The sequence below is a fragment of the Rissa tridactyla genome, chromosome 9 (genome assembly GCF_028500815.1).
Source record: "Rissa tridactyla isolate bRisTri1 chromosome 9, bRisTri1.patW.cur.20221130, whole genome shotgun sequence".
NCBI lineage: Eukaryota > Metazoa > Chordata > Aves > Charadriiformes > Laridae > Rissa > Rissa tridactyla.
In genome coordinates this window covers 43,152,259-43,173,587 of record NC_071474.1, presented here as the reverse complement: position 1 = coordinate 43,173,587, position 21,329 = coordinate 43,152,259, and the positions used below count along the sequence as shown (strand labels likewise).

General features: G+C 48.5%; 1 protein-coding gene across 2 annotated transcripts in view; it reads left to right on the top strand.

The window, feature by feature from the left end:
• Positions 1-20,638, top strand: part of GABRQ (gamma-aminobutyric acid type A receptor subunit theta) — a 75,145-nt gene extending 54,507 nt beyond the window's left edge. The window contains exons 5-9 of one of the 2 annotated variants that reach the window (XM_054214426.1): positions 10,319-10,401; positions 14,686-14,823; positions 16,461-16,613; positions 19,366-19,610; positions 20,114-20,638. In XM_054214426.1, the coding sequence (XP_054070401.1) occupies positions 10,319-10,401; positions 14,686-14,823; positions 16,461-16,613; positions 19,366-19,610; positions 20,114-20,491 (997 nt within the window). In that variant the 3' untranslated portion in view covers positions 20,492-20,638. Of the gene's footprint in view, positions 1-10,318; positions 10,402-14,685; positions 14,824-16,460; positions 16,614-19,365; positions 19,623-20,113 lie in introns of both variants that reach the window. The other variant, XM_054214425.1, reaches the window with a different exon arrangement.
• The last annotated feature ends 691 nt before the right edge of the window (positions 20,639-21,329 follow it).

Genomic DNA, 21,329 nt, shown 5'->3' with positions numbered 1-21,329 from the left:
ACGGGCGTCGATGGGTATTTCGTTTCTGACTTCAGTGAGAACCAGCTCAGGCTTCAGATAACTTGTTTGCACGAGTAAATGGAGCCCTTTATTCCTCCGCTCCGCTCCATTGTGAAAGTTGTGTGTCAGAAAAGCATGTGCTTGTTTTTGGTAGAATTAGCAAATTAGTGGATGAAGGGAGGGCAGCAGATGTAATATAGCTACATCTTAGGAAAGCGTTCGATACAAAAGCTTACTCCAAAATTAATTCACACTGGGCTCGGATTAAAAGCTGGTTGCCAGGTCTCCAACAAAAGGAATGCATAAACAGCAGCGGGCTGTGCCGGGGGGGGTGATGCCGGGCTGCTGCGGGGCTGGAGTGGGGACTGGTGCTGCCTACCCTCCTTCCCCAACGCCTTCGCAGACGGTAAAAATCCCAGGAGGCCAAATGTGGGAGCCTGGAGCCCGGATCCAGCCCAGAGGGCACTCTTATCTCCGCAAACACTGCGGTGGGAGGACGCAAACCGGCAGAGCTGCCAGGGTTTTTAGGTGGTGTAACTTAGCGTGATGGTGCCCGAACTCGCCGGGGCCCACCCCCCACCAGACACCTTGCAGGAATTAAAAGTGCCTGTGAAGCACAGGAGAGCTGGTCACCTGTGGCACGCAGCAGGGAAAGTGCTTAAAATGGTGTGGAAAGTCTGCAACATGAAGGGAGGCTTAAAGAAGCTACCCACAAAGACAAAGCAATCTGTGAGGAAGAGCTGAATAGCACTGGCTGAATTCAATATATTCTCCCTCCTAATGGCTTTTTGTCAGAAATTGCATTGGTTTTCATCAAATTTTAAACAAAAAATTAGGGAGAAATTTTTCATTTAAGAAAAAGCATTTCAGAGAATGTTGATGTTTCACTCCTAATTTTACGTAGAGAATTTTTCACTTATGTCAATATTTCCCTCACTATTTCAAGCTGCTTTACTACCGCTGTTGATATTTGAGAGTAACGTAGAGAACCATCAAGGGCTTTGTCTGGATCTCCAGAGACTGTCTAGTCCACTCCTGCCTAATAAGCTTTACATTATCACACATACGAGCTATACATTACAGTCTGAGATTTTTATTTCCTCTTCCAGACCATGTAGCATCCATCTGGTAGTGAAACAAGTTGACACTTGTCAAATGCTGATGTCACCAGTATTTTCCTATCTGTTTTCAGAGACCTAAAAATAGAAACAACTGTAACAATGCTGAAATTCTCATATGGTAATTCGAAATCATATTTGAAACCAGCTTTAAAACAGCCGTCAGGGAAATGTTGAAGCCATTTGGTTTCGTTCTAATTAGGGACGAAAGTGGATACCAGCAAACCAGGTGCTTTGAGGAGCCCAGGCTGCATCCCTGAGCTTGCAGGGGGAGCGGGCGGGCTGGGATGCTGGGATGAAGCAGGCGCGAAGCCGGGTGGACAGCAAGCAGGATGCAGTGCCGGGCTGGCGAGGAGCCCAGGCGATGTAAACTGAGCAACCAAAAAAACTGCAGAGGAATTTGATGATGGAGACTAAATCCTGTGCAGAGAGAATGAGGGATCTCCTCCTGCGAAGGTGGTAGTGGTGGTGGGGAGCATGTGCGTGTGTTTTGCCTTGGTTTTTTTATTCCTCTCCATAATAGTCACTGCAATGAGGTGTGTTTTAGAGATGAGGCAGTTTGGATGCATGCAAAGGTCCCAAGGCATAGAGGGACACTGCCCTTGGAGTGCTCTCTTGGGGAAGCAGACCCCTGCTATCCTCAGCAGTGTGAATACCTGTTCAGTGCTTAAAGCGAGGGGGAGAGAATTGTCATACTTCAAACAACTCAAAATGTGCAGTTTTAAATTGAGATAGGCTGGGCGTATCTGCTTTGGCAGCGCTTAGTTCCTGCTTGTCACGGGGGTAAGTTCCATCGCTCAGCCGCTCCCTGCACGGTAGCTGCTCCTGGGGGACGTCAGCCCTCGCGCTGCAGCAGGTTACTGCTGACCCGCTTGTGGACCAGACCTTGTTCCTGGGCAAGGCAGCAGTTAGAGCAGCGCTTCTAAGCTCACCTTACGTAGGGAAGCAGCGCAGGTTAACAGATGCGTGTCAAGCATCCCCCCCAGCTCTCTCATCCAACCCCAGGAACGCTGTCAGACCCCCCCCATGCCACCCTGCTGTGCCGGTGCCTCCAGGTCTGCCCTGCTGCTCCCCACGGCGGGGCTCTGCTGGAGCTCACCTTGGGGACTTCTTCATGGCTCCCATCTCCAACCTGCCTCTTGATCCAGGACACAGCCCTGTCTGTGTTACATTCCCCAGGGCCCAGCCTGGTGTTATTGGGTTCTCCAGCTGGTAGAAAGGTTTCTCCTGCTCCTGTCTCACTTGAAGCCTGCTGTTTGCAGTCATGTCCTTGTTCTCTCCATGGATGCCATTTGATCTTCAGCAGAGAAGGTGGCCTGATGGGTTAAGACCCAGGAGTTTTTTCTGTACTGAGACCACTGAGCAATTTTCTTCTCCCATCTCACAGGCCAGAAGGGAAGAAATCTGCGATTTGTGCTTCCTCTTCCCTCCCTGAGAGGGGTTTCTCTGGAAATGTGAGAGATGATTCAGGCTCTACCCTGTCTCTAGTAGCTCTGCTTGCTCCCTCAGCAGATTAGGCAAAGGCAGCAGAAATCTCTCCTTTGGCAGCTTGGGTGCAAAGAGTCCATCCAGCCCCTTGGAGCTAGTCCTGCAGCCTTGTACTGCTCCCACCACGGAGCTCTGCCTTGGGCCAGCTCCTTAGCACAAAGATGTGGGGGCGGGAGAAGAGTTTGTTAGGTGGGCAAGGGGAAATGAGAATTTAATTAGGAGCTCAGCTCCCCAGTTGAGGTTGAGGACAGATCCCCTTCTGCGTTTTTGTCTCCTAGGGTCAGGATGAGGGACTTAGCTGGAAACACTGGAAGGAAGTTCAATAATGTTGAATTTCAGAATAATCTTGGAAGCTGTGGAAGAAATTGGATCTCATCAAGACAGCATAAAGCAGCAAGCCAGAGCTGTTTCTCCATCCTTAATGTTGGAAGAACAGAGTCAAGCATCATCAGGGATGGAATTGCTGCCTGTGCTACATTGCTTATGTCTGACCTGGCTATTAGCAAAAATAGCGGTCGGGGAGCATCCACAAACAGCTGATTCCCCCTGTCTCCTCACAGATCACTGAACATCTTGTGTGCCCCGAACCCCCTGCTCATCCTGGTAGCATCTCTTAGTCTTCCTGCTTATTCTATCGCAGCCACCAGCCTGAGCGCATCCCTGGACCCTGTCTACTCTTTGCCAAATCCCACAGGTTTACATCATGGGTTACTGCTTTATTAATTCAACCTCATCCCAGCCTGATGCTGTTGCAGGAAGAGACCTCCTGCTCCGTTAAGTGCAGGTCACTGTTGTCTGAAGCCACCGTAACAAAAGAACTTCTTTTTAAACACATTCCACTTGGGTCTCTCTTGTCCCCTAATCCAGTTGACGACTTGCCAGACGCACAGCGCATTTGGAATAGAATAAAGAGGCAGAAAAGCAAAACCTTGCCGCCAAGGCAGCTCTGCTTTGTACTCACTCAGGGTGGAAAAACGGTTGATTTAGATGACTGGTACCCTGAGTACTAGTTTAGAAGAGCTTTTTTTTTTCTCGCCCATCTGAGAGCAGTGCACACTGTTATTTATCAAAGGATGCCTATGCAAGCACAGATGCTTTTGGAAACAGAGTGACCTTAGTAGGATTGTGCCAAGGCTTATGGAGTCAGTTTTAGGCAAACAGACACACGGGGAAAATATTCCATATCCTTGCCTTGCTCTTGGTTCTAACATGACCTCCAGGAGTTTGCAAAGATCAGACCATGTTAAAAGAATGGCAAAATTCACCACGGGTGTATAAATCCCTCCAGGCCCTTCGAAGTTTGTGCTTACTGCCAGGCAGAAGGTGACATTTGCCAGCATGTTTTTATGACTGACACTGAGAATGTACGGAGTAAAAATTCAATTTTGTTTTTTTTTCCCCACATTCAGCAAAACAGCAATTTTGCCTCTCTCTCTCTCCTCTTAGGCATCAGAATTCCCTTACGAATCTAACTTGCCCCTTGGGGCGAGCCTGCACAAGTCCTGCAAAACCCAAGCTCCTTCCATCCGTTCTCGCTATTGCTGCAAACCGCTGTGAGCTTTGGGAGTCCGTATCCCGGGGGGGACAGGAGCATCTTCAGCTTCTCGGGAGATCTGAAATCCAAGAAGTTGCAACCAGCAACTTAAACGTTTATCTTTTTCTGTGAGAGTGTTTGTGTTAGTCTCTGCATAATGACACTTAATCCATACCTGCAAAACCGGGTGAGCTCCTGAACTGTTGGCTCTGTCTCCCCCTCAATTAGGGAGGCAATGGTTGGGGGTATTTGTGCTATACTCCTCCTAGGCTCACCCATACTGAATTTTAGGCTGCGTCATTTTGAAGCCAAAAGTATCAGGGAACATTCCTGGGCACTGGATATCAGCAGCCCACGTACTCAGTTTGTTTCCTGGGTTTGGTCTGTGTCCACGAACAGTCTCTTGAGCATTTCCCAATTAGAGCACGGCCGAGGCCGGTGACCATTGTCAATAGGCAATTTGCATGCAGCCAGACCCTTTTTCTGCAGGGTAAGAATTAAAGTGTAGACACAGGCTGTTCCACACCAATTGACACTGGCCCCAGAAACCAGCACCAGGCATGTTTGGTTTGTTGGTATAGACGCAATTATGATGTAGGCAGTGCAGTAGTTTATTTTGTAAGGATGAGCTTAAGGAGAAAGGAACCCCACTTGCTTTAGGAACCCCTTGAAGGTAATAGTCTTCCCTTCTCTCCCACCCAGTCCTCCTCAGAGAGTCTGGACCTGCTCCTTTTGAATTCAGATGGTATTTTGGGGAAGTAATCTTTTGCCCCTTCCACTTGTAGCTGGTCAATTTGGTTCTCCCGATGCACTGGAGATGATCTAGAGGATGAACAGGTGGCTGAGGGCCTTCAGAGGTGAAGTTTGGAAGGGAGTGATCTGACCAGGGCAGGAGCTGAAAGCGCAGCTACCTTGGAGGCGGCCAGCAACAGGATGAGGAGGAGATGGAAAGAAGACACTCAACCGCAGCAGGTTTTAATAGCAGGTCGGAGCTCTGTGCTGCTCCGTGTCTGTGAACTTATATAATCATTCTAAATAAGACAGAAAAAGCCATTAATAAGTAAACAGTGATGAGGAGGATCAGAGAGCGAATGAAACGGCTGTTGGTGTTCATGTCAGAGAACTGAAATATTTGTGGAGGACCGATGGTTTGCAGAAACTTGAGCATCCCCTTTTGAGCTGCAGCTGTGGCGGGACAGTCCTCTGCTGCTGCCGGGTTCAGCTGGCAGAGCAGGCAGCAGCGGAGGGACAGCAGGCTGAGGTTCTGTGCCAGCATCTGCTTTGTCAATACAAGCTTCGGGTGGTCAGAGCTTTCCTCATTGTAACAAACAGACCTAGCACTCACCCTGTGTGACTTAAAGCTTCGTGGCTGCTTTGCTAGAGATGGTCTCTACTTCTCTTGGGGTTGAAGGATGCTCTCCAGAGGGAGGTATCCATGCTACTTTGGCTTCTGCTTAGACCCACTGGGTGCTGGCAGAGAAGGGGAATCTCCATCAGCCCACAGCCTGCCAGAGTTTCTCAACATCTCATGAATGCATGTCCATTTTTTCCTTTTTTTTCTTCTTTTTTTTTTTTTGAGATCTACGGTGGTTTCTCCACAGCCCTGTATCCCCCCACCATGAACTGTGTCCACCTGCCGCTGTGCAGTGGCAGGGCAGCGAGGACTTGGCTGCTTGATAGCACGACTGCCTACAGACCTCGGGAGAAACGATTAGGGCAAGGGCATGAATGTGTTTTTTGAGGGGAAGGAGGTGTAAAGGTTGTGACATGTGAGGGGGGCTGTCCCAGAGGCCCACAGAGTGGGCAGAGATTGAGGGAGGAAAGGGGAATGTGAGCTGGAGATGGAGGGTGGTGGTGGTGGTGGCCGGGATTGGCGGCTGGAGGGAGCGGGACCGCTTCATTGAGTGCATCGTGCAGAGCGCAGGCGAGCCTCTCTCCTCCGATGGGCAGCGTCTCTGTGAATCGCCGTCAAAGCAGATGAAATTTCACACCACACAAATTTTTGAATTTAAAAAGGGGGGAGGGAGGTGGGTAGAGGAGCGGGAGAGGAGGAGGGGGAGGGAGAAGACGCAGCCTGGCCGGGCGCCAGCGCCTCTTGCTAACGCCACGGGGAAGGTGGCATCCTTCCCCGGCGTTCCCTCCGGCCCCCGCGCTCCCTGCTCCCTTTCACTTTGGTCGCATCTCCTGGAGGCAGTGCGCCGTGTCTAGAGCTGTTTACAGAGCAATGGTTTGTTCTCTGTCTCCTCATCTCCTTTCTCACAGAGTGAGTACCCATTCCTCCTCTGCTTTCTGTCTTTTAACCTCTCGTTCTTCTCCAGTTCTCCTTCCCCAGGCTGCTTTACCCCTTGCTTCCCCTGATCCCTCTCCTCTGTTCCCTTACCCCAATGGCCTCCTGTCCTGCCCTATCCGCTCTCCTGTCTCTCATCCTCACTCCTGCCTCCCCCATCACTGCACGTGCAGTCATCCCTCTTTGATCCTCTCCTCATTTTTCCACCTCTCAATTTCCTTCCACCTTTATTGCCTATTAACCCTGTTGAGACATCCAAGAGCTCCTTAGAATCAGTTCCCCCCATCGATCTCTCCATCTGGTCCTCCCCATGCTGTCTTCTATATGCCAAACAAATACATCCCTTCACACAACAGCTCAGAGCGTATCAAAGCAATACGTTTATATCCATCAAAGCATGAGGCAGAGCTTGGTCCTATGGACTTCTGGACTAGAGATGGCATGTTCTGTGACCCCACAAGGTTTCTGGGGTGCCTGAGTTTTGCTCCCATTCCCCTTTGGCCGCGAGAGGTGCATGGAGCCTCTCATCCCTTTTTGAGTCCCACCTCCCCAGTAGTACACAGCCACCAAAGGAGCTAGAGAAACCTCTTGTTGGCCTCTCTGGGAGCCAAGTAAATGTTCAGTCAGTCACAGAGGCCACAGATGGACATTTCACCAACAGTGGCAGGTGCTGTATAAAGCAGTGACCAGGTTGTGGTGCTGTGGGTCACCCACGGACTTCAAGCAGGGGTATAGCAAAGGGAGGCTGGTGTCCAGGATGCTTTTTGAGATCTGAAGTCTAAAGAATTAAATACCTCCTTCCTCTCTGGGGTACCAGTTTCTTTATCCCGCGTAGGGCTGGTTTATGAGGGTTCAGGAAGCCCAGAGGCAGGATCTGAGGTGAATCTGGTGCCCCAGGCCAGCTGCCCCTTGCATCTTGTCATGCTGCAGGAGCCCCACATCCAGGTGCTCCTGTGGTGCTGGTGTCCCTGGGCTTACCAGGAGCACCTCACTGTGGGTACGGCACCGCAGCTGAAATGCTCCAGAGGAGCAGGTGGCTACAGCCCAGGAGAGACACCTGCGGCTGTGCTACCTCTGCTCTGAAAACAGAACAAAACCTTCACCCTACATGGTCCCAATTCTCACCTGCCCGAGCAGCGTCACGTGGGCAGATCACCAGGAGTTTGGGACCTGCAGCCAACTGGGATACCTCTGGAGGACGCTGAATTCTACAGTGTGGATACACCTGCCCTTTAATTGGAAGGGAAGAGAAATCATCTGGCTTTTGTGGACAGATACCCTCTTAATCTTGTTTTCCTCCTTTCTGTGTCCCACCTGTCCCGAGGTTCTCTAATTTTTGAATCAACAGGGCTAAATTCTGCCCTGATGTAAATCTCTGCTGCTATAAATTGGTGTGATCTTGCAAAAATCACTGGAGTGGCTCTGGATTTATGCTGGCTGTTAAGCGTGAGGAGGATTTGGCGCATGGAGCGTGGTAGCCATAGCTCACTGTGTCGTGCTCTGCATTTCCAACCAGCACTGCAGGTGATAAGCAAATCCTGTCGAGAGGCGAGAAGGTCCCTCTTGAAGCAGAAAAGGCTTCCCCTGGATGTCCTTTGTGTGGCCAAGTTAGCCAGCCAGGCTGCGATTTCGGGATGGACGCTATGGAAAGGTTTTGGCCCGCAGGGTCCCACAAATGGGGTGGAAAATTTTCATTTAATACATTTTTGCATCTCACACTTTAGGGAAAACAGGAAAACGCATTTGTAACCGCTATTTCCCACGGGTGCAGTATAATATATACAGTATACGCCGTGTGCGGCATAGGGGGATGAGTCATACCCGTTCGTGACTCTTTGGTCTCAGTGCCTGGCTAGGATGGACTCTGCACCTGCCACTCCGGGCTTTCCTGGCAAGGGGCAGCTCCCCCCAGGTGTGCTTGGGATCTGCTCCTCCACCGTGGTCTCCCGTGCCCAGCCAGCCTGCAGCGGGGCGGGAGAGGCGTTGCTTTTCCAGCAGCCCTCCTAGACTTGCCAAACCGGGAGGCGGTAAAAGCAATACGCGCAATCCCAAAGCCATGGTGGTAATTTTGAAGCGGCTCCTGTCCTGTTATCCTTCCCCCCACCACCACCACCTCTGAGCTTTCTCCTCCACCCCAACCGCGTTACAGATAAAAGGGTTAAGAGCTCGCTTGGGCCCCCTGCTCCGAGAGAGGGCAGTTGCAATGTTGTATCTAGACCCAGTGAGGATATATATAAATTCCCTCCGTCTCTTCGGATCTATTTATAGCACGGCAGGCAGTGGCAAAGGCTCTCCTCAAGGCTTCATCTCCTACAAACAGTCTTCACAGACAGCAGAGAGATAAATTTAGCACACGAGATTTCTTAAAGAGCCAGCAGCTCTGCGGGGCCGCTCGCCCGCCCCGCTGCAGCCCCCGCCCCGATACCCCCGCCGGGGCAGCCCTCCCCCGCGGCTGCTTGCCCCCCGCTTCCAATCTGCTTGCCCCACCTTCTCCCCCCCTCCCCCGCTTTCCAATTTGCTGTCCAGCTTCGCCCGATCTCCCCCTTTCTGGTCTCTTTTTCTATCATTGATGGTTTTTCTTTTTTTTTTTTTTTCCCCCACCTTCTTTTTTTTTTTTTTTTTTTTTTTTTTTGCGGGTTCGCCATCTCATCCTCTCTGCTTTCTTGTTTTTCTTTTTTTCCTCTCTTTTCTCTCTCCCAGGCCACGGGGCTCAGAAGATAAAGCTTTCTCGTTAACAGTTCACTGGTTATGCCTACATAGTAAAAAATGTGTAGCTTGATTAATGCCTTCCAGATGGTTAATTGAAAAAAAGAGGGGGGAAATGCACCAGTCTCTCCCCCCCTCTCTTTAGCACTCTGCACACATACATTGGACAGGAAGAAAACTGCATTAAAGGGTGAGGGGAGCAATATATTTGAGAAATAAGGACAGCCTGTTAACTCCAGGGTGGCGTTGCCAGGCTGGTGAGTTAGCTGGCGATTTGCTGTCCCTGCTTCATGCCCCCTTCCCTTGTCTATCCCACCCCAAAATTCCCCATCCCAGAGAGCGATGCTCCTTCACGTACAACATGTAACACACATAAACCCTCCTCGCACCCTCACGTGAACCCTATTGCAGGCACCGTGCCGCTTTGTCCCCACCTCCTGCCCTGACACCCCCAAAGCAACACCGACCCTCATCCTCTCCCCATGTTTATTTTTCGGGGGGGATGCACACACACATACCCCCATGTGTCTTTCATGAATCTTCATTACTCGGTTCATCAATGGGTTGTGCAAGAGCAGCTCATTAGCAGGGCTGTGCCCGCAGGAGCAGAAGGGCCCCGTCGATGGGGTCTGGGGGCTTCAATTTGGCAGTGCCCAAGTGGGTGTGATGAAGAGCGTGTGGGTGGGGGGCTGCAGGTAGGGCCATTGGGGCAACTCAGGAGGAAAGAGGGGTGATAATCTGGGCAGCTATTCTTCTCCATAGATCGTTGCTGGGCAATTTAATCAATGCATCTTCTGTTTTACGGACACGTGTCGGCTGTCTCCACCTTACAAACTGACATGCCTCTCCTCTTCTCCCCCTGCCCGTAGCTCTGCCTGCTCGCGGTTTCTTTGTCTCTCTCAAGGGAGAGACAGAGGAGGAACACAAATCCCTCCCCACCACGTTAATAGAGATACTGCCTGGCTGACGTGAGTCACGAAGGGTTTAAGCTGTGCAGTTGAGGGTGAGCATCCAGCCCCCAGCCCCGCACACCTCCCACCACGGATCTCCCTGGTTTCCAGGGAAACAGCGGCCCCAAATGCTGCCTGACTTTCACATCTGCCTTTCATTTCTCCTTTTTTTTTTTTTTTTTTGGTAACAAAAACCACACAACTGATATATTTTTTTTCTCCCTTCCCCTTTCAGGATCACCACCACGGCCGCATGCATGATGGACCTGCGGAGGTACCCCCTGGACCAGCAGAACTGCACGCTGGAGATCGAGAGCTGTGCGTATGCCTCGCGCCCGCCCTCCGCCACGCGGTGCCACCCGATGCCACCTGCCCCAGCCACAGCTCCCCGCTCGCGGGATGCCTCCCAGGGGTGTTACAGGCCAGTCCTACCAAAGGATGTCCCCTGGGGCAGGACCAGGCTGCCTCATCCAAACTACATCCCGAGGGGACCTTGTGGGTGAAATGCCCGGGAAAACAGAGCCGTAGCAGCAGGCTGGGCATCAGAACCGCTCTCTCCTCAGGGGGGTGGTGGAAGCCTCCTTTATCCCTAAGAAAAGCCCTGGGAGCCTGCCCTCGCTCTACATGCGAGGTGGGACCCGAGTGCTCCTTCAATCCTTCCCCACCTGGATCTTCCCTTGACTCCCATGGAAAGCCTCTCCTGACCGCGCTGGCGGAGGAGGGCCGGCTCTCCCTCATAAAAATGCACCGCAGTATCCCCGCAGGAGCGGTCCAGAGCAGCAGATCTTACAGTAATGATGATGCAGCTTCAGCGGTGATTATCAGAGAATTGCTTTTTTCATAAAAGAGGTCCCACAGCATCCATCGTTGGAAGGCGCCGTGCTGCCTTACCAGCCCTGCCTGCGCCCAGGAGCCCCCTTCCCGCTCGCCCCTCGGGTTGCTCGGGATGCGCAGCCATCGCAGCACTTGGCGTGGCGGGTAATGGGATGTAAATTAGGTCCTGCCGGAGGCACTAATGACATGTCATTTCTGGCACTCCTTAGCATTTTGAGAATAGTTTACAGTACGACCAAGAAAACAGAAGGCAGAGAATTACCCGCAGCTCCCCATGTTGCGATTTTGTTCTTAATGGGACATGTCAAGACAATTTGTTAGCCGAAGCTACGTTTCCTTACGATATTTCTAAGATCCGCGCAGAGATGAAGAGATTCAATCGTTTCCTTCCTCAGAGCTTTTGTCTTTTACACACTTGCACATTGGAAATCCGTAGGGTTCCATTTTGTTTGCTTCCAAGTCCACGCAACTCTGAAATAACAGTCCTTTTACGGCTGGCTTAAAAAACAAATTATATATATATAAAAAATACAGAAACAAACCCACCAAAATAGCCGTTTCGTGGTGCAGGTGTTCTGGGTTTGTAAAGCTGCAGCGGGCAGCTGGGTCTCCTTCCCCGCAGCATCTCGGGGCACTTACTTACCTTCAGGAGATAAGCCAGGGTTGGTGGTGCCTGTTGATCCCATCCCTCTGTCCCAAAAATAGCCCTCACCACATATACCCCTGCCTACCTGTGTGCCAGGATTCAACAAAAACCTGAGGAGGCAGGCAGCAAACAGGCTGTTAATCTGACGTTTTAAGACGTCGTATCAATACTTTATGATATTTCAGGTTGAAATGACTTGTCTTTGTGAAAGTTCTTTTACTTTTTAGAAGTAAAATGGAAATTTGGTTTTCTTTTTAAAGCTAGAAATCAAAGCGAAGCATTTATTTTTAGACAGAACAACCTTTCCCTTTAGAATCACTTTAAAAAATGGCTTCCTGAAAAACATGTTTGATTTCATATTGCATAATGCCATAATAAATAAAAAAAAAAATACAAAAAATTGGTACCCAATACCAGCAGGTCATAGAATAAATGGAATAGAGCTAGTTAACTGCGAGATCTCCTAAAATTAGTTACTGTAATTTGACATTTTCATTGCTGATCAGGAAGTAAATTTGAAGTCACTGCTGTTAAATTTGTGGATGATGAAGATAGCAGTCTGCGTGGCTCGCTCGCTGCACATTTGAATACCTCCCAATTTGAATACATCCAGAATGCATTTGAATACAGCTAAATGCGGAGGTCTGTGCCTGGGTGCGGGAGCGCGGGCCAGGCTGCCAGACTGAGGGACTGGTACCCGCACGGGTATCGACCAGGGGGAAAGGAAGAAGGGCTGGCAGCCCCGAGCATCGCTGCTGGAGGTTTCGTAGCGGGGCTCTCTCATAAAGGGCTGGAGTGAGCCTTGGTTATATAAACCAGGGGAGCCGTGAGTCAGAGCAGGGAATCGATTGGCCTCTGAACATGTCGCTGGTGAGACGGGGAAAGGGGCTCTGTCTATATTTGGTTGCCAAAATGTAGAGAGGAAGTTGAGAAATCGGAAGAGGTTGAGAAAAGACGCTAAAAAGTGGTTCAAGGGCTAGAGCAGATGTTTTGCAGCGAGAAACCTCAATAGCTCAATCTGGTTTGTTTACTGCAAAGGAGGTGGCGAGGTGACTTGTTTACAGGCTGGGTGCACCTCTGCAGAGGGGGAGCGCTGGATGGAAAGGGCTCGGTAACCTCCTAGGAAAATTCAGAGTAACCAACAGAGTCTCAAAGCCTGAGCCAGATGAATTCAAATGTAAAATCATACACGATGTTTTTAGCTGCGAGAGCGTTTGAGCCGCTGGAATCAACCACCGGGAGGAGTGGGGGGCTTGGCTGTTTCTTGCTGCTTTCCACACTTGGTCTCAGTGCTCTGGGAGAGATGCTGCAGCCAGATGCAAACACTAGTTCCTCTGCACAAAGCTGGGGTACAGTGCAATAGCCTGTGACACCCCAGCGTCTGCAGAAGATGAGATGATAACATAAGGGTCCTGAGTCTCCGTGGGCTTGTGGGTGCTTTACCACTTACTGCCTTGGGAGCGGGAGCATGCCATGGCGGGAGGAGGTGGAGCGGTGGCTTAGCTGAGTTACATCAGAAGCAGATCTGGCATGCCATTTGGAAGATTGTTATTATTTTTTAGCACCCATGAATAAGCGCAGAAATGACTGAGAATGCAGGATGTGGGCTTGGAGACTACGCAGTCATCAAATAATTCAGTTTGGGAAGAGACCTCAGGGTGTCTCTAGTCCAGCCCCCAGCTCCAAGCAGGGTCAGCTATGAGATGAGACCACATTGCTCAGCTCTTTGACCACTCAGGAGCTGCAGGATGACACCATCCTCGAAGGTTCACCTCGGATCTGGGGTAACCCTTGGTCCCTAAGGCTAAGTAGGAGAACCTTTCCTCCACGGTACGTTCAACAGCTCTTCACTCCCCTGATCCCACTAATACACTGGTGCTGGGTTTGGTGGCAGCCCTCCCTAGCGGGTGTTTGCCTTGCTGGGTATCGCTAGCCAACTGCCTCTCTGCTGCCAGGGCTTGTGGATAAGGCAGGCTGTTGTGCTGCAGAGCAGGTTGTGAGTAAAAGCTGTCTGTGGGCATAGGTGAAGTTCATGCTCTAAAGGAAGCCTTGCACCATGCCGTGCCAAAACCTGTACGTATCTTACTGTTCCTTTGCGCGCAGAGGTGATCCCATGCAGCTCTGCACTTTGCTTAGAATAAGAGGCCACCCCTTGTGCAGCAAGAGCCACAGTGCTTCAAAACCCAGCTTGCCACAAGTGGCATTAATTTTCAAGCGGAGATGAATCCTTGCCCACAGGGGCAACGGGCAGGGCTATGAACATCACACATGATGAGCTGCATGATTTTGTCCCCTGAGCCTCATTCCCCATGAGTCCAGAGCATCTGGGGAGTCTCCCGGGACTGTGGCTTTGGGCTCCTCAGCGCCTCCAGCCCGTGCAGCCCTGTCTGGCGTGTATGGTTTGGGGTTGAAGTAAGAGGCTGTACCCTTGGCTGAGGTAATAAATCCATTACCCAGAAATGCAAGGCATGAGAATTTGTTACCAGCCTGACCCCCCTTCCTCTCTTTTCCCATTACTGCTCTTTTCAGCCAGCACTTGGTAAAAGCCCCATCTCAGAGACTCCATCCACTTCCCGGCTCCAAATTTTGACTGAGAGTACTAAGAAGAGGGAGATGTTCTGATGTTCAAATTTCTTTTCAGCTGCTGTTGTAAATCTTTTTCTCTCTGGGAATTTTTAATACTTGGATGCTCTGTTTACCTGTTCCCCATCAGAATGTATTGTGTGGTCTCCCCCTTCTGGTTAAAGGAGGCAGTTTTTGAAAAGCGAAATGCCGTGTTTGGTGCATTTGACAGAGGCTTCTGATGCACAAGTCCCTGTCATGTCAGCCATGGAGATCATGTAGTGCGAGTCAAGGTCTGATGGGCTGCTTCTCACCTTTTTCTGCTGAATTCTAGACAGAATTGGGAGTTCTGACCATTTTTTTCGCCTTCTCCTGGGGACTGTACTGCCAAGCTCAGCTGAAGAAAAGAAAAGCACGTCAGCAGGGAGGGGCTATGCTTGCTATCTGATGGTGTGGGCTTTCCTTTGGATCCTCTTCCATACCACCTTAGCGAAAATGGGGGTGTCATCTGCTCCAGCTTGTCAGCTTAGTTCTCTCTCTGTGCTTCTTCATCTCTGCAGATGGTTACACGGTTGATGACATTGTCTTCTTCTGGCAAGGAAATGATTCTGCTGTCACGGGGATGGAGGTGCTAGAACTGCCCCAGTTCACCATTATTGAGCAGAGGCTGGTCAGCAGGGAAGTGGTCTTCACCACCGGTGAGTCTCTGCTGAAGGGATGCATAGGAATCTGCAAACCTTCTGCTGATCAACATCAATGTGGTTGTTCCTTTGATCCAGTTGCTGAGACACTAACTTAGGATCTAGGCTTCAACTTAGGGGACTGTTCCTTTGGAAAAGAGACGTCTTCTATGCCCACCAAGTTCAGTTTTTTATTTGGCTACTTGTCTTCAGAGACCTACTGGGATCTTGGTTTTTTTGCTGCAGTTTTTCTCATTTCTTAGTCAAAACACCAACTGAGCTCAAAACAGAACCTCTTTAGAAGGTTCTCAGCCCGACCTTATTTTGATGTGGTTTGCAATGGGCTCTCGAAGATAATGTAGGTGCAATAGTGAGTAGAAGAATGGATGAGTTGAAAAGAAAGTGGTCTACGAAATGATGCAAACCCACCTGTACATGGCAACAAAGAGATCTGGAGGGAATATTTTGGAAGATTCAGATACTGCCAGTTGGAAAATTGTAGGGGTTTGGATTTTGGTTTCTGTCTTCACTTTGATCTGGCATGGAGTTCACTGCCGAAACAGCATGCCACACACCTGTTAAATAGGACAATTTTTGAAATGCCATGAAATCACAGCTAGAGTCTATGAGTGGCAGTGGCAGATGGTGATGTTGTTACAATAGTGCCTCGGGGGCGCGCTGGGAGCAGGGTCCCATTGCAATGGTAATCTAGAGACCCACAACAAGAGGCGGTATTCCTCCAAAAGAAGTTTGCAGTCTAAATAGGTAAGAAAGACCTTCAAAAAAAAGACTGGTGGAATACTGTGTTCAAGCTATGCAAATGGCACGTAATGGTGAGAGAACATAACCTCCTTTTTCCCAGTATACCTCCTTGATCATTAAAGACTGTTGTTCTCCTGTTACTTTAGCCGCCAGCCCACGATTACACCCATATTTCAGGCTGTTGTGTTGCCTAAGGGACAGAGGTGGGAAGGAGGAATGACTTGGACTGTTTCACAGCAATCAGAGAGGCCCTGCTTTGTTCCTGTCGAAATGACCCTGCTCCAGTGGAAGGACTGTAAAATACTTACTGTCGTCACTATCCCCGTTAGGTTTGCTAAAAGACTAGGAGGAAGTTGCAACAACTTGGGGGAAAAAAAAAAAAATTAGATTAACTAACAGTAGTCTATTTGCATATGAATTTGCCCAGTCTGACCATAACCCATTTTTAGAACAGCATGGGAAAAATACGATTCAGATCTTCATTGCTGTTTGGAGGAAAAGCTAGCACATGAAACATTGGAAAATCATCTCACTGCATCCAGATATAGTGTTAAAGTCTCCTGTGTAAGCCTGTATCAAACTGGCACGTACCACAATAGCAATTTCAGCAGTGAAAAGACATTCTCCCGTGATGTCTGATATAATAACGTAACTTATGTAGAGTTTCCTTTCTTCTTAATATCCTGCGCCAAGTGAGCAGACACTGAAGAGCCCCCTTCCGAAAACTGATGAGTCTGAAAAACCAAAAGAAGAATAAAAGAGAGATTTCTCATTATCCCTGCCTCTTGAGAACACTTTCCAAATAAAATTCCAATTCCTAATCTAAGCTCTTACCATAAATACATCTTTGCCCTCCTCTCAAACAACATCTCCCTTTAATATCTCATTGACAGGTTCATATCTGCGCTTATCCTTGAGTTTCCGGATTAAGAGGAACATTGGTTACTTCATCCTGCAGACTTACATGCCATCTATTCTCATCACCATCCTGTCCTGGGTCTCCTTCTGGATCAATTACGATGCTTCTGCTGCACGAGTGGCACTGGGTATGTACCTTCTCGTTATATGTTGAAGAAGGTGGCTTTTTGAGGGGGATCAGCTAGGACAGCTGTAAGAAAGAAAATACCGTTTTCTTTATGAGGTATCAGCTAAGCGAGCCGCATAGGTCTGTCAAACTTGTCATTCCAAAGGAAGAATGTTTTTTCTGAGAACAAACTTCAAATTTTCAGACAGAAGAGCTACTTTTTTTGTTCAGAAGTATCAGTACTTCCCAAGCTTGACTATGTATTATTTGAATCAGTAAAAGTTCTACCATAAATTTCTGTGGGTGCAAGTTTAAGCTCTGTAACAAAAGCATAAATGGTCACAGAATCTCAGACATGAGACTGACATGCCATGAGCCCGCCAGTTCCTTCACTCTGGTTTGTACTTCTTTTCTTAAGAAGAGAAGTCTGGGCACCTCTTAGCCAACAGGTGTGCCAGGACCAGTTAGTTGGATGATAAATGCTGAGGATGGGTGGCCAAAGGGTAGTAAGAATGGTGAATGAACGGCTAAAAGATGAAAAAAAAAAAAGGAAGTGCCATTACACATTTTCATGATAGTTTAGGCCCCGTACAGACACTTTTTGTAGCTGAACACCTTCATAACCAATGCAAATGTGGAACAGTAGTTAAAGTCCAAGTTCTTCTTAGGCACATGCTCCCCTAAATAGGAATGTTTTCCTGTAAGAGGAAAAAAATGCTTTTAAGCAACAGAAGGGAAGTGGGGGTGGACTGCAGATGAGGATTTTGAAGAAGGAACAGGAGAAAGGGGGGATGGCTGGCATATGAGAATGGGGCTGTGCAACATGACAGAAAGTTCAGAGGAAATTGGAGAGCCAAGGAAGGAGAAGGATTTCATCTGTGAGTGGGAAAAGTCTCAGAGAGGCAATGAAGCATAGGTAGAGGCTGGGTCTTACAGAAAACCTTGGGGGTTTAAATTAGCTCTAGGAGAAGACAGAGTTTGAGAAGATTCAGAGGAGGGATGGTTTGTACAAAGATATAAAATAGATGATTTGGCTGTGCTTGCTTGGAGATTCTGGAGCAGGGACACAGGGAGGGAACAAGAAGAACATGGTAAATTAAAAAGGTAAGTTGCATTGACAAGAGTACAATCAGTGAGAGAAGAAAAAGAGCCCATGGCAGACATTTCTGGCACAGGGAAAGTACAAGCAGAAGGGTGGACATGAGATGCACAGCTGTTGAATATCTGCTGACATCTGGATTCAAAGGAGAAGACAGAAGAAAAACATTGTAGATCAGAACTGGAATAGCTCTCCCTAAACAGTTCCTGACAGCTCTCTACCTAACTTGTCCTTAAAAAGCTTCAAGGAAGGAGAATCCACAGCCTCTTCTGGGACCTTTATCTCCAGATTTACCTGCTCATACAGTCAAAAAGCTCTTCTTTGCCTCTGTCCTAAGTCTCCATTGCAATTTGTCCAGTTCTTAATGGAGACATGGAGAACGTTCTATTCCCCCTTTCTTTGCCCCAGATTTCTGGATTTTTAGACTACTGTCTGACTATAGACAATATAATATATTGTATGTATATAAATATATCCCCCTTCTGTTTACTCTTCTGTGAACTGAAGACAATTAGTTCTTTAAATCTTTTATGAGGAACGACACTAAAGACATGATGAGGGTGAAAAGGGCTGTGTCCAGGATGCCCAGAGAGGTTTGAGAGCCATCACAGTAGAGGCAGGGCTGAAACCAGAAGAGCAAATTGGGGTCGTGGAGACTAAGAGAGCTCCCAACAGAAAGATGAGGAGGAGGGATGCTAGAAGAAAAGGAGATCAGCAAGGTAGTAAGAAAAGCAGCACAGCTGAGCTAGAGAAGTGGGGAAAAAAACGAATAGGTTGAAGAGGAAAAGTTACTGCCCACAAAAGAAGCATGAAGGCTCATTGCCATCTCTTTGAAGCTGGCAGAAGACTGTCAAAGAGACAGATCTGAGGCCACTCTGACAGTCCAGAGAAGGGAAGAGGCTGAGAAGAAACCACAGAAGAGGACTGAAGCTGTCAGAGTAATCATGGTGCACCAGGCTCTTGGACACTGAGTAGATGGGGAAAAAAGTGTTCAATGAGGCCAAGAAATATTTATTTAAGATGCAGGAAATATGAGTAGGCCTAAAAAGGAGAGTGTGAGAACCATGGGAGGGGTGTGTGGAGATTATAACTGAAGTAGTGAGTGGTAAAGCTGGTGAGAGGAAGGTGGGAATTGGTGGGGTCAAGGATGTAGACAGAAGCCTATGAGGCAGGCAAAAAGAGCGAGCACCATGAAGAGGGAATCTCTTCACTCTTTCTCCTATTCATGACACTGGAAAGACACAGCAGATTACAAATTCATGTCAAGGATACTAAGGCATTAAGTAGTGCCCAGGGTAGCCTGATGAGTTCATGACGTGGAAAAAAGGGAGAAGAGGTTGAGAAACTGAGAGCAAAACTGAATGCTTCCTACCACACTGAGGGAAACACGGATGATCAGGGAGGACTTAAAGATCCAAGGTCCACAGGATGTTGATCCCCATCATCCTGATGATACTCAGCTTTGACATTTTCTCCCAGTGTTGGCAGCTGGTTTATTTTCTGCAGTGATTTGTACTGGGCAGCTGGGCTTAGAATAATGACAATTTTCTTCCCAGTTGCACTGCTCCCATCCCTCTTGAGGTTGTCCAGCTGGGAGAAGGGATGGGGAAGCTGAGAGTGGCATTTCAGGAAACCATCCCACCTCGGTAACAGAGCACCTACCCTCTCCTTACAGGGGTCACCACGGTACTTACAATGACTACCATCAACACCCATCTCCGGGAGACTCTCCCCAAGATCCCTTACGTCAAGGCTATCGATGTTTATCTCATGGGCTGCTTCGTCTTCGTGTTCCTGGCACTCCTAGAGTATGCTTTTGTCAACTACATATTCTTCGGACGAGGCCCCCGGCAGCAAAAGAAACAGAGTGAACGGATCAGCAAGGCCAACAATGAGCGCCACCGTTATGAGGAGAAGAGGGTGAGAGAGCAGGTTTGTCCCCTTCTTTCATTGTGGCAGGAGAATTCAGACTCTCCACTGTTCATTCAGTCCTGGGTGAGCTGTGGAGCAGCCTTTCTCCTCATCATGAGAGATGAACTCCAGTTCCCCTGTCTGGTGATTACTGGGAATCTTTTCTCCTTGATCATTTTGTCATCATCCTCAAGCCAGTCTCATCAGGACCATCCTCTTGCATGGGGCAGGTGTACCCAAAAGTACCCCTGTGACTTTTAGTCCTACTGTGTTGGCAGAATCACACTACCCTGCTCAAAAGTTTGCTGCAAGCACATGTGGCTAGTCCTTCAATTCCAGCATCAGTGGATAACATTTTAAAATGCAGAAGTCCAGGTTCAGAGCTCACAAATGACCCAATCAGTGGTGGTGTTACACAGAAAGCAGTTCAAAATTACACCTGATGGTGTGCCCCTGTGTGTGTCGTGCACAGGACATCCCTGCTACCTTTCTCTCTGTCTTCCGTGTTCTAGGTTGACCCTTATGGTAACATCCTCCTCAGCACTCTGGAGATGAACAACGAGCTGCTGGCCACAGACATGATGAGCAGTGTTGGCGACTCTCGAAACTCTGTCATGTCCTTTGAAGGCTCAGGAATCCAGTTCCGCAAGCAGCTGGCCTCTCGGGATGGATTTGGTCACCACCCAACCCTGGACCGCCACGTCCCGCTGACCCACCATGCCGCGGCCCGCAACCGTGCCAACTGCCGTCTCCGCCGGCGGTCATCTAAGCTGAAGCTCAAAATCCCAGACCTGACAGACGTCAGCACCATTGACAAGTGGTCACGAATCATTTTTCCAATCACCTTTGGATTCTTCAACCTTGTTTACTGGTTGTACTATGTAAATTGATGCCTGCAGCCTCCGAGAGAGATAGGGACAGACACTCAGACAATGACAACACAGGAGTGTTGTGGTCTTTTGGGTTTGGGTTTTACTCTTTACTATCATTATCATTTATTCCTTTGGTTCATTAGATTTATTCTAAGCTTACTCTTCTCTTTTCAGCACATGTAGAACCACGGAGTGTTGGGGGGGTAAGGGAGAGAAGGGTCTAAGGGAGGGGGTTTGGTTTCAGGGAGGGATGTGTTTGTCTCAATTTTGGTTTCCTGCTGAAGGACTTAAACCATTGTAAAAAAAAAAAAAAAAAAAAAAAAAAAAGACAAAAAACCAAAAAACACCAAAAACCAAAAAAGAAAGGAAAAAAAAAGAAAAAATGACAGAAAAAAAAAGACAAAAAAAAAAAAACAACAAAAAAAAACCCAGGAAAAGTTTAAAAAATGGGGGGGGAGGGAGATTTAAAGAAATTGAATCAAAAACTGGTGGGGAGGATAGGTTATCTTTGGCTGTGCTCACTAATGCGCTATCCTCACTTCCATTTCACTACTGAATTTCATCTTTCTCTTCTCAGTATTATTCCTTTTTTTAATCTTTCTTCTGTCACTGCTCTTAACCCCTTCATGTTTATTCTTTCATGGATTCATGAGATGATGAGGTTTCATTCTCATGCTATGAGATTTCTCTTTTCTTTTTCTCTCTCCCTCTCTCTTGCTTACAAGCCTAAAAGAATCTTTTAAACCAACAAATAAAAAGAATATTTATTTTGGAAGAGCTGGGAAGGGGGGAGGACGAGGCAATTATTTGGGAGGGAAGGGGCAATGTGGGGTTGTGGGAGGGGGGGGAGGAGGGA